Genomic DNA, 20,880 nt, shown 5'->3' on the forward strand with positions numbered 1-20,880 from the left:
ATTCACCCATCTATTCGTTCTTGGTGTTAGTCCAAAAGACGCGTCGACGCGTAAATTGGTTCAAACAGCGCAAACTCGCCAAGCATAGGGCTGAGCATCCCGCACTCGCACCCGCCCGCCAGTCAACGTCATGCCTCGGCTAGCCGTGCGCGGTTCCCATCGGCTGGCCCCATCACATGTTGTGCATCAGAACAATTTGCTGGTTACACTCAGTGCTTGCACTTCGATTCCATTGAAACCGATACAAACAATCACAATGTTTTCCGCAGCCTCAAGACAAGCCGCCCGGTGCGCAACCAGACAGCAATGCCGTACTTTTAGCTCCACTCCTTCTGTTGGAGCCGCCGCTGAGGTGAAGAAGCTGGGTGTAATTGGAGCTGGCCAGATGGTATGCATCAATTGATATTTTATGGCATATCCACCATTCTGACATACCCAGGGCCTTGGAATTGCCCTCGTGGCAGCACAAAAGGCCTCAGTTCCCGTGCGACTAATCGACAACTCGCAAGCTTCCATCGACAAGGGCCTCAAGTTCGCCGACAAGCTCCTCGAAAAAGACGTAGGCAAAGGCCGAATCTCAAAAGAAGACGCCGTAGCTGTACGCGAGCGCCTCACATCCAGCACGCAGCTCTCGGACCTCTCGGACGTCGACTTCGTCATCGAAGCCGTCCCCGAAATCCCAGACCTCAAGCACAGAATCTTCTCCCAGCTCGCCCAAATCTGCCCCTCCCACGCCATCCTCGCAACAAACACCTCCTCCATCTCCATCACCAAAATCGCAGCAAGCACAACCACCGACCCTACGGATCTCTCCGCATCCTCGCGCGTCATAAGCACCCACTTCATGAACCCCGTGCCCATCCAAAAAGGCGTGGAGATAATAACCGGCCTCCAAACCTCACAATCCACCCTCGAAACCGCCCTCGCCTTTTGCGAGAAAATGGGGAAAATCCCTTCGAAGTCCGCAGACTCACCCGGGTTTCTCGCAAACCGTATCTTAATGCCGTACATCAATGAAGCAGTCATTTGCCTCGAGACGGGCGTCGGCGCTAAGGAGGATATAGACAATATCATGAAGAACGGAACAAATGTCCCTATGGGCCCCTTGCAACTCGCGGATTTTATTGGAATCGACACGTGTCTGGCGATTATGCAGGTTTTGTATCATGATACCGGGGATTCGAAGTATCGGCCTGCGGTGTTGCTCAAGAAAATGGTGGATGCAGGGTGGTTGGGTAAGAAGTCTGGAAAAGGCTTCTATGACTATTAGAAAAGTATATACATGTGAATTGAGGTAAAATCAAGCCCAGATTGCTTGCCACTCCTCTTCTCCTAGTACAGAAGCTACAAATAACATATCTTCCTCCTCCTCGCTGCGAACTGCCCACTTTCCTTTGCCCCATAGCCTCTCCCTAAGCCATTCTAACTCCTAGTTTTCCAGCTCGTTTCTACTGTTTTCCTGTATTATCGGTATTTCTTCTTCGCCTCCTTCATCGACGAGAGGATTGGTCATACCCTGACCCCCTTGTACAATTCCGCTTCCCTTGCCTTCTAACGGTGTAATGCCTAACCTAACGTATTCTCTGAATTCCGCGCGCCGAATTGAGTTTCGGCATCGTGTCATAGCAATGGATTGGACGGCGTTGAGGGGCGTTTTGGGGTAGGAGGTGGATTTTTTGATTTTGTAGGTGGTGGAAGAGGATTTGTGAGTGGGTGTAAGGTGGGCATGAGTGGTGTGGCCGGGGGTTGTTAAGAGGGTTTCATCGCTTTCTTCTTGTTTGATATATATGTTTTGTGAAGGAGATTCTTGTGGTGATGTGCGCGTTTGATGGCTTCTTGTGTTGCGCTTGACTTGAGACGGAGTTCGCTTGGTCTTTGCGGCTTTCTTAGTTTTCCGTGGAGCCATTTTGTATTTGTGTGTGTTGGAGGATTTGGAAGTGGTGTTGTGTGGGCTTGAGAGTGTGGTGTAGCAGTGTGCGAACGTGGAGTGGAGGATGAACTGGATGCGTGAGGGGTGCAGCCTTTATACATTGTTGACAATATTCCCTCATGTTTATATGTTTCACGGTATCATTTATTACAAGCGTCTTTTACGGACTTCGAACCAAAGTTGAGCTCTTCAACATTCTGTCGTCCGCCAATCCTATGATGCGCGATCGTTAACTATTTCCATTATTGTAATCCAATGACGTACCCACTCATTGTCGTTTAGTAACAAACTCTTCTCCATAGGCTACTGATAACGTTTGATATCATCGGGTCTTGTTCCTGAACACATTCTTTAAATCGACTCGTGTTTGTCATGTATCCCAAAAGCCACAATCACGTCTACTCTTCATCACTCTCGTCTCCCTCAACTGCCTTCTCGCACCCACACGGCCACAAGTGCGCAACCGCATACCCTGGATACTTCTCGACAAATCTGCCGTACCAAATCTGCCACTTCTCCCATGTCTCCTTGATCTCACGCTCGGCCGACATGGCCTCTCCTCCAGATACAGAATGCGGCTTATGACAACGCCACATTCCATTGAACACTATGAAATCGTTCCATCTACGACGATCGTTTGGAGTAATCTGATGGCCGTGGCCTGTGTTACGATCGGGGTCGTGTACGAAGGCGCCGTGGCGGCTGTGTATTCCTTGTTTCAGAAAAGGGGCGTGAAGCATTGGCGGAATGCTTGTGTTTCGAGGTACTGTTGATATGTTTAGCCTGCAGTGAATCTAGAAATTTAACTAGAGGTAAAATCGAGAACAAAGAATGTCAAATGTGGAAATGTTGAATGACGGACGTAATGACTGTAATGCATCACGTGTTAACAGTCAGTTGGGGATCCACCTGTTGTGTCAAATAACTGGATCGCGCCAGTACGAGGTTTAGTTGTGGCGGTAAGCACTCTGTCATTCTTCTTATTGTGAACGATCGTGGTGGATAGGTCGAGGTTGGAAGGATCCATCCCAGTATTGCTCATGAACCGCATCTGCTGCACTTCGCGATCTCTAGCGACCTTGTGCGTATTGATTTTCTCGCTGATTTGAGGAAATGATGATACTGTTTCAGGACTTGAATTGCCCTGTTGAATGGCATCGGTTTGATGGTCATCTGCTGTAGCTACTGGTTCTTCCGGAGTATCCTGCTTCTGAAGCTTTTGAAGCTTCTGCGGCGGTTGGCCATCTGGCTCATCTTCATAGATTCGTCTCTTCCGGCTATCGGGCTGCTCGCGTGTATCCTTCCGTACAGCTGTATGTGACATGTTTTTCTTAGTGTAAGGAACGGAGGGAGTTGTTGTTCCATTGTTCAGGGTCGGAGCTGCAGGGGTATGTGAAGGAGCGACCGTTTTCTTTGCATGGACTGTGCCATGTGCTGTATTTGTATCTGCAACTATAACGATATCTCAGTATGTGCGGTACGAATGTTGACTCTGGGACTTACTTGGTAATGTTGATTTGGGGTGGCGCCCAAGAGCAAGAGTTTCCTTTTGTTCGATCCAGGTTGCTACCTCAACCTTTGAGAGTTCAAGGATGCAGAACTCTATTTGCTTCTCAGTGCCTGCATACTGCTCTACGATATCGAGGAGTTTTTCCAAGTCATTGTGGAGGAGAGACTTTGCCAACCGCGCGTGTTGTCTCTTCTTGTCTCCTAGGCCATCTTGGTCATTCAATAGTATCTTTAGCCCATTCGCTTTATAAAGTTGGCCCCTCAGATGTTGGCTTGGAATAGCAGTAACAGGCGCCCTTGGTTCCTTCCTCGCTGCAGGTACACTGCTGATCTTGTTCGGTCTGACTGGAGTGGATGTGCTGCTTCCAGCTACCTTGCGCGCTACAGGTGAATTACTAGTCTTGTTTGTTTTGACCGGAGTAGATTCAATGCCTCCTGTTGCCTTGATCGCCGCAGGTACGGTGCTGGTCTTATTCTTTTTGACTGGAGTAGATATACTGCTTCCAGTTACCTTGCGCACTGCAGGTACATTACTGGTCTTGTTCGACCTGGCAGGAGTAGCGGCGCTGCCTCCAGCTACCTTGCTCTTACACTTTCCCTTGGTCTGCGAGGATGCAGCCATCGCTCGCGCGACTTCATCGTAGTCGATAATGTTAATTCGTCGGTTCATGATGCAGGTCAGTGATGATAGAAATGGTGTGAGTAATTGCGATGGTTGTGGGATCGAAATAGAGAAACACACAAGTTTCAGCAGGTCACAATGAGAATATGTCACAATAGCAAGTGAGCGTGAAAGGGAAGCCTCCGCGTGTCTTGGACCCTGTTCACAATGCAGTGAATGCTGCCCAAGTCCACTACAGCGCAAAACAGCGCGCATAGTTGAGACATTCGATTAATGCAGCCTACGAACCAGCCAATTTCCACCCCAGAATTTTTAACGTCTCAGAGCTTCCTATGATGAAATCCACATTTGTCCAACGTGCAATCCAATATGCTCTGCATATCATGATTCCGACACGCTTTGAGGCCGCGCGATGGCACCTGGGGACTACGGACCAGACTGCTCGCAACGATTAAAATAACGTGTCAATATAGCAAACGATTAGGAAGTTACCAAGTCACTTCAGTTATCTGTGAAGCCTAAATACTGAGATTATACTATTGTGCCTGGGGCGACAACGATAAACGCCTTGGCGAAAATGACAAATCCAATTGCACAAAGTCGATAAGAACAATGGATAGACTTCTGTGCATGATGAAGATAAGAATCCAGTGTCATTTCCGGTATCGATCCTGAGTGCAGTGTGTCGTGTAGCTGGTCTAGCAGTCTCGCGTACAAGGGTCGAAGTCGGAAAAGAGTTGCGGCGGTGCCACGTGAGACGGGCGCTGACCCGACCGCCGACCGACGCAAAGGAGCCGAGGCATTCCTGCCTCGAGCCCTTAGATCGTCGTTTCGCGACTCCTCAACTCCATCACCACCCGCCATCTTGCGCCTGTTACGTGTGTTGCGTAACTTGTAGCCAAAATGGTGCGCGAGGACCTCATCATATCGGCCGTCTCGTGTAAGTAAATATGACGGCGATTGCAGCCCTGCACGCGACGATACTAACAACAACATTTAGTCCTCCAGGATCCGTCGGTTGCCAGCGCGCCCCTGGAGAAGCGCATAGCATTCCTGCAGTCCAAGAACCTCACCCAGGAGGAAATCGACGTCTCCCTCGCCCGCGCTGCCGAGGATGCCGGCCAACCTCCGCCTCCCCAGACATCCGCAGTAGCCAGCAATGCGTCATACAGGCCACCGCCGGCAGCCCCATATGCAAGCTATCCACCACAAGGATACTGGCAACCACCACCGCCACCACCAGAGTAATTCATCAGATTAGTATTGCTAGTGCACCAGCTGACACACACAGACCGCCGAAACGCGACTGGCGCGACTACTTCATCATGGCGACGGTCATGGGTGGCGTAGGCTACGGACTCTACTTTACCGCAAAGCGATACGTCCTGCCCCTGATACAACCGCCCACGCAGCCCCAGTTGGAGCAAGACAAGGCCTCTGTCGACGAGTCGTTCAAGCGTGCTTTTGATCTTCTCGAGCAACTCAACACTGATACTACTGCACTCAAGGCATCCGAAGAGGCGCGGACTGCAAGACTTGATGACGCCCTAGGTGAGGTGGAAAGCGTATTGTCAACCCTCAAGGAATCATCCAAGCGACAAGGAGACGACAACCGACGAATTGAAGATGATGTCCGCGGCCTGAGGGATCTGATCCCCAAGGCATTGGAGTCTCACAAGGAAGCCACCGACAACAGACTGAAGGAGCTGTCTACTGAGTTGAAGAGTTTGAAGACATTGATCGGAAACAGAATGGGTTCAGCTGCTCCCCGTCCGCAGAACGCCTCGGGCTACTACGGAGCCGGCCAGCAACCAAGTGCTCCCCAGACTCCGAACGTAAACGGCACATCCTCTGTTTCAACACCGACACCCCAGGCACCATCTACACCCGCACCCGCGCCCGCGCCCGCGCCCGCTGAGCAGGCAAACGGTACTTCTGTTGCTGACAACCAAGCCAACGGCCTTGCAACCCCCTCAGCTTCATACAGCAGCAGGATGCCTACTGGACGCGCTGCCATTCCAGCATGGCAAATGGCTGCCGCAAAGAAGACGGAGGAGGCCAAGAAAGACACGAGCGAAAGCGGAACAGCAGTTGAGGCGAGTGCAAGCTCGTAGAATGCGCACAGAAGTTTGATTTGACAGCGGGTTTGCATCTTGGCGTTGTACCTTGTACTAGTATTAACTAAGAAGCGATGGACATATCCTTATGTTAAAATGTAAATCTTTCTAATGCACAAGTAATACTCAAGTGTGCGTTATGGATATGTTGAAGTCGGCTCGTCGCCCATAGTGACCCAAGTGGCGTTTTCATGTCGTGACGTCGCGATAGCGCGTTTCGTGTCAGTGCCCATGTCAACGTCACTCCCAGCCATCGCCAAAACAAACGTTCCGACCCGTCGTCATCGGATTCTCGCAGAATCCACTTTCTTTATGCAGGATCGATTTCGCCAATCTCGCATCCACACAAAGAGCCCCATGTGACCCCTGACGCTAATCTGGTGTTGACGTCGACCGTCGCGCGTTTTGGGACTGATGCTGATCCACTGCATGTGCAAATGGTCCCTTGGACGGTAGAGCGTATCTAAGTCTCGGGAACTTGCAGTATAGTGTGCCTTTTGCGATGGCATGACGCAGGGATGAAAAGCGACCCAACTCTCGCTGACGCTTAGTCAATGTGATACTGTTCTCATGTCGACCATTGAGATGGGGTTTTGTGCAGGTGTATGATCTACAGACAAAGAGACATTCAACGCTTTCGCTATATCTATTTCTTCTCAAAGTAACAATACCAAAGCATGACGCAGCATTGCTTATGTCCAGGCCATCGCACATGCGGACTGCTCCCGCATCTAGTGTCAGATCCCTCGTATCAGATCGACAAATCATTACCCACTTGCACCACACACACCATCTTCGAGGAGGCTGGTACCTTTGTTGAATTACCCTTTCCCAAGCCCATGCTGTCATAGTCTCGATCACAGCATGGGATTGTGATCGCCCATCCTAGCAGTCTATGATCCCAAATCCTATGTTACATCAGAGGCTTGGATACTCTCTATGACGCATAGTCATCATGGACGAAGTCTACATAAAGACGTGATTCCACTCCTCCTTGACTCCATCATCACACCACAGCATCTGATCTTCACCTCAATACACAAACATCAACCATTTCCCAACTAAATCCCCAATATTCCATCCACAACCATGAGCTCCACCGAAGTCCCCACCGGCAACACAATGGATAACTCCTACCAATCCCGCACCGGGCAATCCGAAATCCGCGTTGTCAAAGACGAGGCCCCTATTGAATCTACTGAGTACGACAACGGCGGTGATTCTGATCAGCAGCTTGGTTAGTTCTCTATTTACATACCTGTGGGAATGTTTGCTAATAAAGTACAGAGCGCGACGACAATGAAGCTATCGACCGCGACAACATTATAAGCGAGCGCACTCGTGGTGCAGCCAAGCAGCCTGGTACTTATGCTGAGCCAGGCGATGAGGAGGGGCTTGGGGATGCGGCGGATGGTATGGATGGGACTTCGTCTGTGAGGTAGATGATTGAAGTTGCTATGAAGATATGGAATTTATGAGGAGGAATCAGTTTGAAGTTCTTATCATGTATTATTAGGAGTAGGTTTGAAGTTAATCGAGAGATTTCTTATGATTACAATTGACACGGTGGTTGCACGTTTCCGTAGCTCTATTATCCGTGATCACGAGTACGGTATCCAGCTGACTTCCCATTGATTCGCAATTCTAACTCGTGACTTCAATACCTATCGTCTAATAGGATGTTTGAAAATCGAGAAATATTGTACGTCATGTGCATCCAACAAGGATCCACAAGACGTTCCAATGAAATGCCCTTCGTAGGTAGGCGATAAAACATTCTCCTGTACTACATCCGGGTAGCATCTAGTCTTGCGACGTAAACGAACTAGAGTTCTCATATACCCAAAACTCGCAAGTAGGAAATACTACCATCTGCCTCCGGCATTGGCTCTCAGCCATCACTAATAGATCACCTCAGCAAAGCAGTGCATGCTCGATGCTTGGCCATCAAGAGAAGCTAGCAACTTCGTCAAACAGCAGCGCACAAAGCACACGTGCTAGAAACTTCGCGCAGCGTTTGTCCGTGACTCCATCTCTTCACTGAATGACCATCTGCCTACCATATGATCTCTCCTGCGGTTTATTTGCCCTTTGTTAGGAGTGAAAAGTCAACGTCTAGGCCTCAGCCACGATCCAAAATAATAGAAAGATGATGCATCAGAGGCAGCAGCACCAAATATTGCGTAATCCATCAAGTTTTTTCGAAATGAACAAACGATACTCAGCCACGTGATTGGGTCTTCTCGCAGGCAACCAGGTACCGACAAGTGAGCCCGAGAATATACGAAACCACGTGGGCTAGCACATGAGCTATAGCAAACAATCGAAAGAGTTATAGGGCCAGGAAAGCGGAGTGAACAGCGGTTTCTAGAGGGTATATGTGTGGGTGTAGGCACCATCGTTTTTGAACTGACAGAATCAACCAGCAAGTTACTTCTTTCAACTGCATATATTATTATCTTATATTGATATCACGATATCGAAGATGACGATCTTTTATACCACTACCTACCCAGACTTCATCACCAACTGGTACGGCCGAATGAGCTTCATAGTCAACGAAGCCTATATTCCATGGTTCCTGGGTTGCAATCCGGTTCAACGCGGTGTAAACCCAACCCAGTTCTTCATGAACATTAAATTCTATGCCATACTTTAGGCAGATAAACATCCTCTGGTAGCACGCGCCCAGGGCTTTCGACTTCAGATTCTAGCTCGTATCAAGGCGGAGGATGCGAAAATCATCCTTGAAATAGAAAATAAAGGATGGACTCCTCGATGGGTGGCACCACATCTATGGCCATCCCCTCTTCCGCGCTGGAGTTGCATATAAACATGGCAGCCAACATGGTGAAGAAGGGGATGAACGGTAAGTCAATCCCCATCAGTTGACAAGAACGTTTTCCAAAACGCTCAAGCATCACTCAGCCATATATTCTCATCGCTGACCTCCTACCAGAAAAGCCTGGCCGTGACAAGGCGACTCAACAGCGCGGATATATGTTCGGCCTCAAAGCCACTCACACCCTGGAAATTGGAGTGGCCTGCCATTACCGGGGCCACTATATATACGCATATCCGTCCAGCGTGCCGATCGACCCAATCCTATTTGCCACAAAAACAGGGGTCAATGTTGCAGGCATAAAACGAAGTTGCGCGTCAGCTCATGACCCGTGTGATTCGGGTTTGGTAGATAAGAGCAGAATTCACGCACTGGAGCGATCCTGTTTTCATGAGCGGGAGGTCCAGAGGGAGCATATGAAGAAGATGAAGAAGAGGAGGTTGGACATGAAGGACGAAGCTGTCCAAGCAGCGTACGAGAGGATATCGGACATGGTACAGAGGCTTCTTGATCCTAGTATGGCCTTCGAGATAAATTCCACTGCCCCTTCAAATCCTCACTCCTGAATTCTAGCTAACCATCTCACAGCAAGAAGTGACAAAGCGGAGTACAATCCTCCCGCCTCACATGGAGCGTCCATAATACGGACAACATGGTAAGTCTTTCTCTATATCCACTAATCACTGGTAACTAATGCCCGTCAGAACACTCCCAGTTTTGGGAGCAGCCTTTGGGCAACGGGTTATACCTGATGCAGCTACGCAAAGTGTTCCACCTCCTAGTCCGACTTAATGCGAAATCTGGGTTCGAGTACAAGCACGCTTCTATTCTCTTTACACGCGACAATATTGTCGTCGAGAACAGTAACGACACCAAGTCCGCCAACAACAGCGAGCGGACTGATGATACCGAGAACGGTGTCTTAGTTGAGTTCATCGAGCCGGAAAACCCTGTATTTCAGCAGCGCGCTACATCTGTACTGTTTGCATCAGCGCAGGAAAAGCTTAGTGTGAGTTCTCATGCTCGGCTCATCCACCTACACGTCCATATCAGCGTCTCCCCAGCCCAACACTGGATGAACAGCAACGAAATATATACATTGATAGAAGCGATATCGCGATATGGAGCGCTGGCGGCGGCTGCGGCTTGCAGAGCGATTTTTCCTCCTGTGACGAAATCGAAGGACCTGTGCGGAGGAGGCCAAGAGTCCAGACTCGAGGAGAGGGGGCACCTCTCGTAGCGATTGACACTAACAGCTGCGACTGCAGGGAGCGGAAGAGCCAACTCCCCACTGCATTCGTGGGCTCAAGGGCGACCGCAGAAGAATACGAAGCGGCTCTAACCACCATTCCTGCAGCACGTCGCTGCGATCCTCGTCTGCCAGGCCAGACAGGTCCGTTATTACTCTTTAATCAAACCTTGGCAATCGCGGAGGGTGTGAAGCTTGCATGACAATGCATTACGCACGGTACAGGTCCTTGAGGTGTTATCCTTTCGGACAGCACCGGGATCACCAAGAAAACAAGGGAAACCCCGGCTATCACTCTTATTGGGACAAGGGAATATAGATAGAAAACATGAATATTGATATAATGAGAAGATGAATCAAAATGGGGAAAATGGGGTACGATTAGAATAGACCCAATACGATAACTAGATACTTAATCGAGAAACATTCGATGAATGGAAATGTGATATCTTTTCAAGTAAATGTGTACGATACCTCATTTGCTTATTACCTAATCTTGTGTCCATGTCCCCAGACTAAATTACACTTGGGTATCTCTCTCTCTTGCATGATGAAGAACACGCATCCCGATGAGATACACAACAACGCCACCCTAGCCTAGCGCGACCGCATCATTGAAAGAAATGAATGTCTCCACTGAAGAACTCGGACTTACTCGGAAGCTTTCTTGCGGCCCCTGTATCTTGGTTAGTACTTTGCATACCAGCAACGGATAACTCAATCACACATACCTCTTCTGCGGCACTTTCTTAGGCTTTTGAGCCTCCTCTTCGACCTCACTGCCATTTTCGGCCTCGGCTTTCTTAGCAGCAGGCTTCCTGTTACGAGCCTTCTTAAGCGGTGGAGCTTCATCCTCTGTTTCGGCCTCCTGCTCTTCGACTACTTCCTTCTTAGGTGCTGCCTTCCTGCCCCTGGCCTTCTTAGGTGCCGGTGCCTCCTCTTCACTCTCATTCGCGGGCTCTGCGACCTTCTTGCTCTTGCCGTTAGCGCGAGCTTTCTTCGCAGGCGGGACACTCTCTTCCTCTTCATCACCCTCTGCAGCTTGCTTCTTGGAGGGACGGCCGCGCTTCTTGGGGGCTGGGACGGGCTTGTCTTCTTCATCTTCTTCCTTGACTTTGGTGGACTTCTTTTTCTTAGGCTTCTCCTCCTCAGAGGCATCGTCTTCATCACCCTTCTTGGGCTTCTTTGCTCTAGACTTCTTGACGCCGAGACGGTTGAGCTCAGGGTCCTGGGGCAGTGAGTAGGAATATGAAAATGCGTTAGTCAAGTACTTACGCGTGTGCAATCTTCATCTGGAATGTGGTTATGCTCGAGTGCAAACTTGATCTTTTCTTGAAATTCGTCTGGTAGTTCATCGTAGCCATCGACCATGTCTGTATCACCTCCGCACGTCTCATTTAGATTCTCAATCTGCTTAGGAGTGACGCATCCCCTATACTAGTTAGCAATTGTCTTTTCGTAGAACAAACTACTACACTTACCAATGGCGGTATTGCCAGCTGACATGCTCATGAATGGTAACTTGGACGGCAAAGCGAAACTCGCCCTTTGTAATCTTTTTGCCTTCGTCTTTGCATGCCTTGACCTGGCAGCCAGCACGGTTGTTAGGAGACACCTCTGATAACCGATTAGTCTTGCCCACTATAATTTCAATTGATGATTTGAAATGCGACTCATATTCCATTGAATGTAAGTACACTGGAAATCATGTAATGACTTACCGACACGGTATACACCCATAGTCACGGTGGGTTGCTGTGTCGCGTGGGAAAGAGTGAAGATTTCTGGAGAATACGCGTAGAGCAAGCTGGGTATATATGCAGCAATTCTAGGATTTAGGCAATCGGTAGAGCGTTTCTTTCTGGCAAATCTCTTTGTGAGTCGTCGCGACTTGTTTGCGCTGTTGACGCGTGAGGTCACTAGCGGCAGGCAGACGTGGGAGGCCCAGCAGGGGACCCCTGTCGGATGGTCTTAGTGCGTCTCGGAACTGGAGAGTGCAGTTCGTCATTATCCTAGTCGGAAAAAGTCAAGAAGATGCCGCCGTCACGAGCATTCACCTCCACCACCCATTCGCTACCCCTCAATGAGCACTGCGCATACATGCTTTCGCAGCGCCCTCACACAGGCATTCCGGACCAACACTCGCGGGATCGCTGCTTCCTGTTCTGTGGCCGCATTTCTCGTTCCGACGCTCGCCAAACCCTCCAAACGCACCTTTGCAAATGGAAAACACCGTTCCAACCACGCGCAGCCATCCCTGTCTCTCCCGGATACATATGTCCAGGATGAAGCCTCTCCGGCACGCCCAAAGAAGCCAAGGGAACTCATCACATCGCAGATACCCTGCCCGCAGCCAGAAGCTCGTGGTGACATCAACGCATGGCTTGCCGTCCTTGAACCCTTCCTTCCAGCCCACCTGCGAGGGGAGCGTTCAGATAGCCCCGAAATACCGGTGAGCTCGTTCGACCTTGCCTATGTTCTCAGTTCTGCTCAAGCCGCCTCCATGGATGTTATCAGCCATATAGGGCTGGTTGAGGGTCGATGGCAGACTGTGGTTTGGATGGCCAAAAAGCTTGCAGAGGACAGACAGCACTCGGCCGACACCGCTCCTCAGATTCAACAGTACTCAGATGTCATGTGGCAGGGACGTGAGTACCGGAGCATGAAGGATTTGACCGAGAGCCCTCTTGTACTCCAGCGAAGCCCACCATCACAGAGACCGAAGTTCACTCTGGACACAGCGACTTCTGCTCCAGAGTCGATCAGGTATCGGAACGTCACGATAAAACGAGGATTGGGACAGCTGTGGAGGAGCTTGGGGAATATGATCTTGACTGCCACAGAGCAAGGCAGTGCTGGGCAGGAGACCATCATGCCTCACGTCCTGCAGGTGATTGCATATTTGCATCATATAGGTCTTATTCCCGACTCTGTCTACACATATCGTCCACATGAAGACAGGCATGCGCTGCAGCAACCTCCGACTATTCATATGCTGTCGTCCCAAATTCTTACTGCGCTGTCAGATGCGACGTGGAAGGCGCATGAGTCTTCAGTCAAGACAGCAAAGGATCGGGCCAACGCTCAATACTTTCTTGGGCACGAAATACCAGGATCTCGTTACAAGGCCTACGTTACAGAGGTGACGCCAGAACTGTGGCTGGAGCTTGTGCTTTGGTCCTGTCTACATGGTGGGTGGGTGCTGGACGGAGTTTCCATCTTGGAGCAAGTTGCAACTAAGAAAGGAGAGCAAGGGTGGGCACTCATCAGCTGGCGAGAGATCATGGAACAAGAAGAACAGAGGAAGCCAGCACCATCGAGGAGTTGGAGTTTGTTTCCAATGAATGAGGATGCATCGGCAAGCCCCGAGGACCGAGCACGAACACGCAAAACGATAAGCGGCGAGGTAGTCACAGCATTTGTAGACGGACTTGTAAACCAGATGCGACTTGGAGTGGGCACTCGCGGCGCTAACCCTGAGCATGTGGTTTCGTCCATCAAAATGTTGAAGACGCTTCTTGACGCAAACAACCTAAGTCTTGGAGCTATGGCTTGGGACTCGATCATGGCGCGACTGATAGAGTCTGGTGGCTTTGTGCCGGAGAAGCGACCTGAGGTGCTGTTGCGCATCTTTGAGCTTGCGCCGGGATTTGGAGCTGAAGTTGGCACTGCAAATGCAACTACTCAGTGGAGTACCGAGATCCCCTACTTCTTTGAGCCAACAACGTTGCCATTGAGTCTGTTGCATCGCACTATGCGAGCATTCATCAAAGACGGAGATGTCAATGGCGCCATGGAAACACTGTCACTTCTCCAACGACACGCAGACGACAACAAGCAGAGGTCTGTACAGGAGTTTTTCACGTTTTTGAGAAACAGTCCGCAGCTACGAAAGGACGAGCCGTTCACGAGCAGGCTACCCCCTGTCAGCTTCCCAGCCTTTGACACCAAGCTTCCCGTGCTACTTCTGGCGCAGCTCCTAGACTTGGCGACAGAATTGAAGATGTTTGACTTTGGGCGATGGCTACTCTTCTCTGGAGACCTGGATGGCCCACTGATTAGCCCTTCGCTATATGGTCATCGCAACATATCGGCATCCATTGTGCGGTTTGGGACGTTGGCTGGGGAAAATGATTTGGTTCTCAAAGTGATTCAAAAGGCGGGGGCATGGAATGAAAAGCATCAGCAGCAGCGAATGCCAGCAGAAATTCTGACAGCTTTGCTCTGCTGCCAGATGAAGCTGGGCAGGTGGGAGGCTGTGCGGAGCATGCAACAATACGTGGAGCAAAGTGCCACGTTTAGACCTCGGCCCATTATCATCTCGACGTTTGCAGCGGAGCTTCTCCGGACGTCGAGTAGTTCTAAAGAGAGCAAACGCGAAGCCCAAGAGAGCTTTACAGGACTGCTGTTTGGATGGGAACACATTATTCTGCAGAATATCCGGGATGAGCTCAACTGCATACTCTCCATCATGTGTACGGTAGATGTGTACTGGAAAGAGTACTGCTCGCAGTTCTTGGCATTCTCGGCGCGGCACGACATCAAGCTTTCGACGGCCGACTTCAACCGGGTACTATGCGGCGTGCTTGAGGGCTACGGCAGTTTCAAGGGCAGGGCAATTGTGGAAACGTGGTGCTACAAGCCACCCAAGAGGTTTGAGCCATACAGAGCGCCGGGAGGACTGCCCAGCATGGCTCGGTACCGGGTGAGTAGAGGCGGAGAGTATGAGGATCGTCCCGAGGACATTGAGATTGTGCAGCCGTCTGGGGCAAGGATGATACTGCAGGGACGGGTGCATGCCAACCACGAGACGATATGGGCCATTGTCCGAAAAGTGCAGGAGGAAGTAGCAGCCAAGGAAGGAAGTGGCGAGGGACTGGTAGAGGCCACGCGGACTGAAGCACGGGATACATTGAGGTGGGCGGCACGGCTGCTTTACTATCTAGGGTTCGACTATGAGGATATTGCACGCGATCTGGGTAGCCTCGTTGGGCTTGCCGAGCTCGAGCCACGTGGGGGAGGTGAAGAAGTAGAAGGCGGCGAAGAGGGCGAGTGGTGAAAGGCCAGATTTTCGGCCAGTTGCATGTCCTCTAGGAAGGGCAGACATGATGTGCATGGAATTGCGTAATACAGCCTCTAGACGACAGTGGGTACATTTTGGTGTAGTACGTGCTTTGTATACACATACGTGGTTGGTGACTGGGGCAAGGCGAGGCGCGTGATGGAGAAATTGGCAAACCCTGAGCGTGTTCGTGGGTTTGGGCCCCACTAGGGGGCTCCACTTTTTCCCAAGCAGCCGTTGACGTTTTTTGCCTGGGCCAGACCACGGCCGACCATGAGTGAGAGGGTGTAGTTGCAGCAACAAAAGCGAATATGGGCTCATGAAAAGCAAAGTCGTGGTAGTTGAGACGTCCGTTGACGTGACTACAGCAGGCCAAGAGGGCTGGGACGGCGAATGGGAGCTGACGGGACCCGTGTTAGTAGACGGCTGAGAGCCAATCAAGGGCTCATGTAAGGACAGGCTTATGACACGTCGAGGATATTGCCAGGCGGCCCCCAGGTCAAGAAAGAGAAAGAGAGGGCGAGCCAGGGGGGCTGTTGCTGATCCAACCAAGAGGCTGTGGAGACGGGAGATGCACCAATGTTCTGCATGCTGCCATCCTCCCCCCACTAATACCAAGGTATAGCCCAGTCCCAGTTTGGAGGGGCGGGTAAAAAAAAAGTTGCCTTGACGTCTGCGCGTATACTTGCAACAGCAAGCAGTGAGGTGAGGCATTGCGGGCGGATGAGGCCGCGACGGGCAATTTTGAAGTGCAAATAAAATTTGTGGGATTGGCATCAGTGGCGCGTAAGCGAGTGTGCTTGGGAGGGAAGCGATAGGCGGCAGGAGCATCAGCATCGGCATCAGCACCAGCAGGAGCAGCAAGCAACGGGCCGCCGAGGGCTGTCATCTCAAGGCTGAGGCGCCGGGGCTACGTCTCCAAGGCCTTCACCGCTTCTTTCCCACACGGGGCAGTGCCTATGCCTATCGATGAACGATGCATCTGGAGGGGCAGCAATGCCCGACGACGTCAAGGACCACCATGGGGGGGTGTTTGGAGGGGCAGTGAGCCGAGGGCTCGATAATGCCATGACGACGACGGCGGGGCCGTCATGAGCAATCTATTGCTGCTCTGCTCTAGGGCGGGCTTGCATCAACGGCGGCGCCAGAGGGCGGTAGCGGTAGCAGTAGCAGTAGTAGTAGCAGCAGCAGCAGCAGTAGCAGCAATATGAGTATGTACTTGCATGGATACATAGCTAGCAGGTGAATATGTACGTTGATACATAGCCAGTCTGTTGTTTGGCCGCAGCATGTGCTGACCAGGGCGCTCTGGGCGGGCTTGAGCCAATGGGGTCCAGCCGTTGGCAACTATTAGCCCCGTGTTGCCTCATCGCCATGTCCTCGTCTGCATTAGGGCCAGTGGGGCAGTTCGGCCAGACGACCAAAATTTCCAGCGAGGGGCACGCGACAGACGCTGCTGGATGCGCCCCGGCCACGGCCTTTTGATCGTGCTAGCCAGCAATTGCGCGCCAAAAAAATAAAACACTAAGAAGCCGTTGATCGTGGTATTCGTGGCTGTTGTTTTCCCGCCGGCTGTGGTGGTTGCTCGACATGGAGTCATCGCTGCAGGCAGGCAGGACTAGGTAGCCCGCCCGGACCATGCGATATGCCGCTAGGGCCAAACTAAAAATTAAACATATCCTTTGCCCTCGCCCGCATCTTTTCTCTCCGCACCAGCCCCAAGACGTCAAAGTCGCTCAGATTCTTTCCAGGACCACTCCAGACCCCCCATCCCTACTCCTACATTCGTCGAGACAATGCCGCAGGCACGCGCTGAGCTCTAAACTCCTGGTGCAGCCCCACCCACGGGCTGCATCAGCCCGACAGCTCACGGAATTCCCAATCTCTTCGACGATACCAATACCAGACTGCGTGCAGTACCCTCTGCCCCAATCCGTCCCACTCAATTGGCAATCGTCCCGCCTGCGCTAGCAAAAAATTCCACCATTGTCTCTTGCAGTCCCGCTCCACAGCTGCAACATCGACGAAGCTCAAAGGGCCTAGCATAGTTCCCACGCCCTTCCACGCCCCTCACAGTACATTACATACATTATACCTACTCTCCCACACGCTATCCTTCTTGAAAATAAACTCGATTTCAAGATACTAGGCACCATACCAATCACACCTCTCTTTCTCTCCGACACCTTCATCCGCCTACTCCACCGCCACCATTTTCACCAGAGGAAAAAAAAGAGAGAGTGAAAAAAAATTCCACAACACAAACAACCCACCATGGCGCATCGGACTCATATTCGACCATCCATGAAGGGTCTTTCAGACGGCCACCAACAAGACCGCAGCCCCTTGCACAATGCTGCCGCAGGCATCCACCGCACTCACCAACGGTCCACCTCTCCAGACACAGTATCAGGTAGCACACACCACTCTGAAGGCCGTGGTGGTGACCAATCGGCCACTGAAGGTGCTGCTGACGACGAAGACGACGAAGACGATGATAGTAATGCTGTAAAAGATGACGAGTTGGATGATGAGACCGACACCGACGACGTCCCTGCCCGTCCCTTTGGCTACAGCAGGGGAGGAAAGGGAAAGGGAAAGCAGCCTGCTATCCGCATCGACCCTGTAGATGACGACGAGTCTCACGCTGAAGACGATGAGACCGCGTCCCACACAACCGGGCTGCGGCTTGTACCAAGCAAGCACCCCGTGAACCAACTACTAATGAGTAATAAGAAACGTACCTTTAGTAATCTCTCAAGCACTTCAGTTCTCTTTGGCGATGACTCGACCGATCAAGAGTCATTTCCTAGGCGCAAGATTGCTCGCAAACTGAGCAATGCCGCCAGTGTCCCCCTGCTAACCTACACGGACAATGAAGACACCCAGACCAATGACAACGCTATTGAGACCGACGATGAAGACTACAGCGGCGTCAATCTCGTCCCTGATGACGATGAGTCTGACATGGAGCTGATGGAGAAGCAAGAAGAGAGCTACATTCTGCAAGAAGAGCAGCAAGCTACTACCCTTCTCAATGAGTATCGTGATGCTCGCCGGCTTAGTCTTGATAGCTGCCTGAGCGACAACATCTTCGACGTTACTGCTCCCTTAGATGATGCCTTTATGGCGGGGCTTCCTGACTTTGGCTTCACTCCCTTCTTTGAGCCTGAAGCTGTCCCCGCATCACCCGTACCCATGGCAAAGAGGAAGTTTTCAGACGGCTCTGCCAAGCGTGTCCGCTTCGATGACGATGTTCCAATGTCAGACAGCTCTAGCTCAGAGTCATCAGAGCTCGATAGCAGCATCTTTCCAGATCTCTTCATGGATCAAGACAAGATCCCGCCTAGCTTGCATCAGCTGCTTGAGATGGACAACGATGATGACAATGGAGACATGGCTTCTCCTCAGTCTGATGTTTCCTTTTGGGACTTTGAGCAGAACGAGTCTCGTATCACTCAGCTCGACAACTCGGATGAGTCCGAGGGCGAGTCGAGTGAATCCAGCGGCTATGAGTGTATGATAGTACCCTATGCCAACTTTGATCCACTGACTAACATACATTCTCAGCCGACATGGGTGATACCACTGACGAAGAAGATTTTGAAAACGATATTTTGCCACGCACTCCAACACAAAAGCATTCTGTTCTGCACCGACCTTCTTCAGCACCGGGGTCCCGCGCCAGCACGCCCAAACCCTTTCAGCGAAGCGCGCGGCCCATCGGTCGCCAAATCCCCCCTACGCGTGGCATCTTCATCCACGACGAAACCGACCAGGCTATTGCCGTCACTAACCGTGCCACCAAGGCCGTTAGCTTCTATCGCCCTCGCACAGTGCTGATCCCATGGATCCCTCTAACAGAATATCACAGCAGCACTAGCAGCACTGTCAACAACAGTCCTAGGAACTCTGTTGCACAAATCAACAATGCCTCTGACAGCGAGGTCAGCAACGAGGTCTTCAACAACGGCCTCAGCACCGACATCATGCTCTCGGGTATTTTTGGGTCTGGTCCAAACGACTTTGTGTTTGGAAGTGAAAGCATCGGTCCTCCCGAGGCTTTTTATCCTTTCGTAAGCATATCTTCCAACGGCAACATGGGCATCGTTGACGAAGACGAGGATGGTTCTTCGAGCGATGATTATGAGGATGACATCAACATCACCGACTTTATGGACTTTGGTTCTGACGGCGATGATACCGATCTCGACGAAGATGATGTCGACGACACTGATGTGCCAGCAACTCCAGCCACCTCCCAGGTGGTAAACCATGGCTCGACTCCGGCTGCACCCTCGACTACTACCCCACAAACCCGCAAGAGAAGCACCTCGGATGTCATGCTCGAGCACTTTGATCGCGGTGTTGTTACCGCCTTCCGTACCAACCAAAACCGCTACCGCGACGTAGCATCTCTGCCGTCAGACCCAGCAGCTCGAGCCTCTGTCTCACGTCCGGTTCGCTCTGGAAAGTCGGCTGAGGCGTTGATCACACCACTCCGGAAGCGTTCGCGATCAAACCGCGTGGCCAAGTCACCTTTGAAGAACCACACCAACATGAACCAGAGTTCGCCCCTATCGGGCGTTACCAAGGCTACAGGCCGGCTGCAAAGCTCGGTCATGGGCTCCCCTCGAGGACCGCCTCGGATGGGACGCTTTTCTTGAACACACTTATACACACTTGGCGCCGGTTGTCGCCACAATCATCAACCACGGCATGCCAGACGACGGGCGGCACGGACTAGGAGGATGAAGAAGTAGGACTAGGGGAGGTTTGCCTACGATGTTACGATACCCACGGCCTTTTACTTCTAGCTGTTCTCCACGGCTATGTCGTTAGTACGGACTTGATCATGCATGTGCATGTTTTTCAAAAGTTCCTCTTGGGCCCTTTCGACGGTCCGGATAAAAGTTGCGGGATATTACGGGCTTTTAGAGCGGAGATTACAGCATGCGGCTACACACCGGCTTCATTTGGCTAGTGCAGCCTCGTCGCGCTTCTGACGAATTTCCTTTGTTTTTCTTCCTTTGTCCCTGATTTCAAAGCGACTGTTTATTTCCATACTCTTCCTATGTGGCTACTTGTTTCCTCAAAAGGAGTAAACAGGCTGTTTTGGGAATGATACCATGTGTTTCACCCGCAAGCACAATCTGAAATGGGGTTTCTGCTTCCTCTGGCGTTTTGGGTTCACGGCTTGCAGGCTGTCGACCTGATGGCGTTGAGAGGCTGACGGGGTTGCTCACGAGTCCATCGTGTACTCGTTTCTTTTCTTTGTATGGAGTCGGGTGATGGGATAGGCAACAGACATGGTGTAGGATTAGCGCTGGGTTCTTTTCTACTGCTGTATTGCTTGAATGAAAACTTTGTCTCATGACTTGATGGGTCTTGATTGAGCTGTGAAGTGATGCAGTGACGTGCAAATGTTTAGTGCATGTGGTCTGTGCAAGCTACGTCACAACCCAAGTGCGGCGCACGACAGCATGTGAAGATCAAGCGCGTGTGAAAAAAACGCATTCCAACAACCACAAACGTCTGCTGCGTAGTGT

The 20,880-nt window shown here is 51.2% G+C and overlaps 9 protein-coding genes across 9 annotated transcripts; 6 read left to right on the forward strand and 3 right to left on the reverse strand.

Moving 5' to 3' along the window:
* Positions 1-151: 151 nt before the first annotated feature.
* Positions 152-1,375, forward strand: COCSADRAFT_149660 (uncharacterized protein). Its single transcript, XM_007705251.1, has 2 exons — positions 152-388; positions 440-1,375. Exons 1-2 carry the CDS (start codon positions 257-259, stop codon positions 1,268-1,270), a joined length of 963 nt encoding a protein of 320 aa, XP_007703441.1. The 5' UTR covers positions 152-256; the 3' UTR covers positions 1,271-1,375.
* Positions 1,376-1,429: 54 nt separating this feature from the next.
* COCSADRAFT_163504 (uncharacterized protein) lies at positions 1,430-1,906 on the reverse strand (the record flags this gene model as incomplete). Its single annotated transcript, XM_007705252.1, has 1 exon — positions 1,430-1,906. The coding sequence occupies one exon, from the start codon at positions 1,904-1,906 to the stop codon at positions 1,430-1,432; it is 477 nt and encodes a 158-aa protein (XP_007703442.1).
* A 422-nt stretch (positions 1,907-2,328) lies between these two features.
* On the reverse strand, positions 2,329-4,109 carry COCSADRAFT_345256 (uncharacterized protein; the record flags this gene model as incomplete). The annotated part of the gene is made up of 4 exons (XM_007705253.1): positions 2,329-2,696; positions 2,840-3,352; positions 3,422-3,834; positions 4,033-4,109. The coding sequence occupies 4 exons, from the start codon at positions 4,107-4,109 to the stop codon at positions 2,329-2,331; spliced, it is 1,371 nt and encodes a 456-aa protein (XP_007703443.1).
* A 786-nt stretch (positions 4,110-4,895) lies between these two features.
* On the forward strand, positions 4,896-6,304 carry COCSADRAFT_149664 (uncharacterized protein). Its single transcript, XM_007705254.1, has 3 exons — positions 4,896-5,001; positions 5,062-5,305; positions 5,353-6,304. Exons 1-3 carry the CDS (start codon positions 4,965-4,967, stop codon positions 6,173-6,175), a joined length of 1,104 nt encoding a protein of 367 aa, XP_007703444.1. The 5' UTR covers positions 4,896-4,964; the 3' UTR covers positions 6,176-6,304.
* An 894-nt stretch (positions 6,305-7,198) lies between these two features.
* On the forward strand, positions 7,199-7,620 carry COCSADRAFT_184009 (uncharacterized protein; the record flags this gene model as incomplete). The annotated part of the gene is made up of 2 exons (XM_007705255.1): positions 7,199-7,415; positions 7,466-7,620. Exons 1-2 carry the CDS (start codon positions 7,268-7,270, stop codon positions 7,618-7,620), a joined length of 303 nt encoding a protein of 100 aa, XP_007703445.1. The 5' UTR covers positions 7,199-7,267.
* A 1,393-nt stretch (positions 7,621-9,013) lies between these two features.
* COCSADRAFT_345260 (uncharacterized protein) lies at positions 9,014-10,502 on the forward strand (the record flags this gene model as incomplete). The annotated part of the gene is made up of 5 exons (XM_007705256.1): positions 9,014-9,047; positions 9,138-9,536; positions 9,725-10,029; positions 10,074-10,413; positions 10,495-10,502. The coding sequence occupies 5 exons, from the start codon at positions 9,014-9,016 to the stop codon at positions 10,500-10,502; spliced, it is 1,086 nt and encodes a 361-aa protein (XP_007703446.1).
* Positions 10,503-10,632: 130 nt separating this feature from the next.
* Positions 10,633-12,142, reverse strand: COCSADRAFT_124593 (uncharacterized protein). Its single transcript, XM_007705257.1, has 5 exons — positions 11,991-12,142; positions 11,751-11,886; positions 11,545-11,701; positions 11,001-11,497; positions 10,633-10,945 (listed from the first exon to the last, which is right to left on the reverse strand). The coding sequence occupies exons 1-5, from the start codon at positions 12,007-12,009 to the stop codon at positions 10,921-10,923; spliced, it is 834 nt and encodes a 277-aa protein (XP_007703447.1). The 5' UTR covers positions 12,010-12,142; the 3' UTR covers positions 10,633-10,920.
* Positions 12,143-12,325: 183 nt separating this feature from the next.
* COCSADRAFT_202457 (uncharacterized protein) lies at positions 12,326-16,816 on the forward strand (the record flags this gene model as incomplete). Its single annotated transcript, XM_007705258.1, has 2 exons — positions 12,326-15,248; positions 16,620-16,816. The coding sequence occupies exons 1-2, from the start codon at positions 12,353-12,355 to the stop codon at positions 16,814-16,816; spliced, it is 3,093 nt and encodes a 1,030-aa protein (XP_007703448.1). The 5' UTR covers positions 12,326-12,352.
* A 638-nt stretch (positions 16,817-17,454) lies between these two features.
* On the forward strand, positions 17,455-20,260 carry COCSADRAFT_239500 (uncharacterized protein). The gene is made up of 2 exons (XM_007705259.1): positions 17,455-18,848; positions 18,902-20,260. The coding sequence occupies exons 1-2, from the start codon at positions 17,606-17,608 to the stop codon at positions 19,996-19,998; spliced, it is 2,340 nt and encodes a 779-aa protein (XP_007703449.1). The 5' UTR covers positions 17,455-17,605; the 3' UTR covers positions 19,999-20,260.
* Positions 20,261-20,880: the final 620 nt, after the last annotated feature.

This window comes from Bipolaris sorokiniana, assembly GCF_000338995.1.
Source record: "Bipolaris sorokiniana ND90Pr unplaced genomic scaffold COCSAscaffold_13, whole genome shotgun sequence".
In the NCBI taxonomy this organism is placed as follows: domain Eukaryota; kingdom Fungi; phylum Ascomycota; class Dothideomycetes; order Pleosporales; family Pleosporaceae; genus Bipolaris; species Bipolaris sorokiniana.

What these genes read in the sequence shown, in the direction of transcription:
- COCSADRAFT_149664 (XM_007705254.1), top strand. Translation starts at nt 4,965, where the DNA reads ATGGTGCGCGAGGACCTCATCATATCGGCCGTCTCGT. An exon ending in CATCATATCGGCCGTCTCGT is followed by an intron (nt 5,002 to 5,061) that starts GTAAGTAAATAT and finishes AACAACATTTAG; the next exon opens with TCCTCCAGGATCCGTCGGTT. An exon ending in CCACCACCGCCACCACCAGA is followed by an intron (nt 5,306 to 5,352) that starts GTAATTCATCAG and finishes TGACACACACAG; the next exon opens with ACCGCCGAAACGCGACTGGC.
- COCSADRAFT_239500 (XM_007705259.1), top strand. Translation starts at nt 17,606, where the DNA reads ATGGCGCATCGGACTCATATTCGACCATCCATGAAGGGTCTTTCAGAC. An exon ending in TGAATCCAGCGGCTATGAGT is followed by an intron (nt 18,849 to 18,901) that starts GTATGATAGTAC and finishes ATACATTCTCAG; the next exon opens with CCGACATGGGTGATACCACT.
- COCSADRAFT_124593 (XM_007705257.1), bottom strand. An exon ending in CAGATGAAGATTGCACACGC is followed by an intron (nt 11,498 to 11,544) that starts GTAAGTACTTGA and finishes TCACTGCCCCAG; the next exon opens with GACCCTGAGCTCAACCGTCT. An exon ending in AAGAAAGTGCCGCAGAAGAG is followed by an intron (nt 10,946 to 11,000) that starts GTATGTGTGATT and finishes ACCAAGATACAG; the next exon opens with GGGCCGCAAGAAAGCTTCCG.
- COCSADRAFT_149660 (XM_007705251.1), top strand. Translation starts at nt 257, where the DNA reads ATGTTTTCCGCAGCCTCAAGACAAGCCGCCCGGTGCGCAACCAGACAG. An exon ending in TAATTGGAGCTGGCCAGATG is followed by an intron (nt 389 to 439) that starts GTATGCATCAAT and finishes TGACATACCCAG; the next exon opens with GGCCTTGGAATTGCCCTCGT.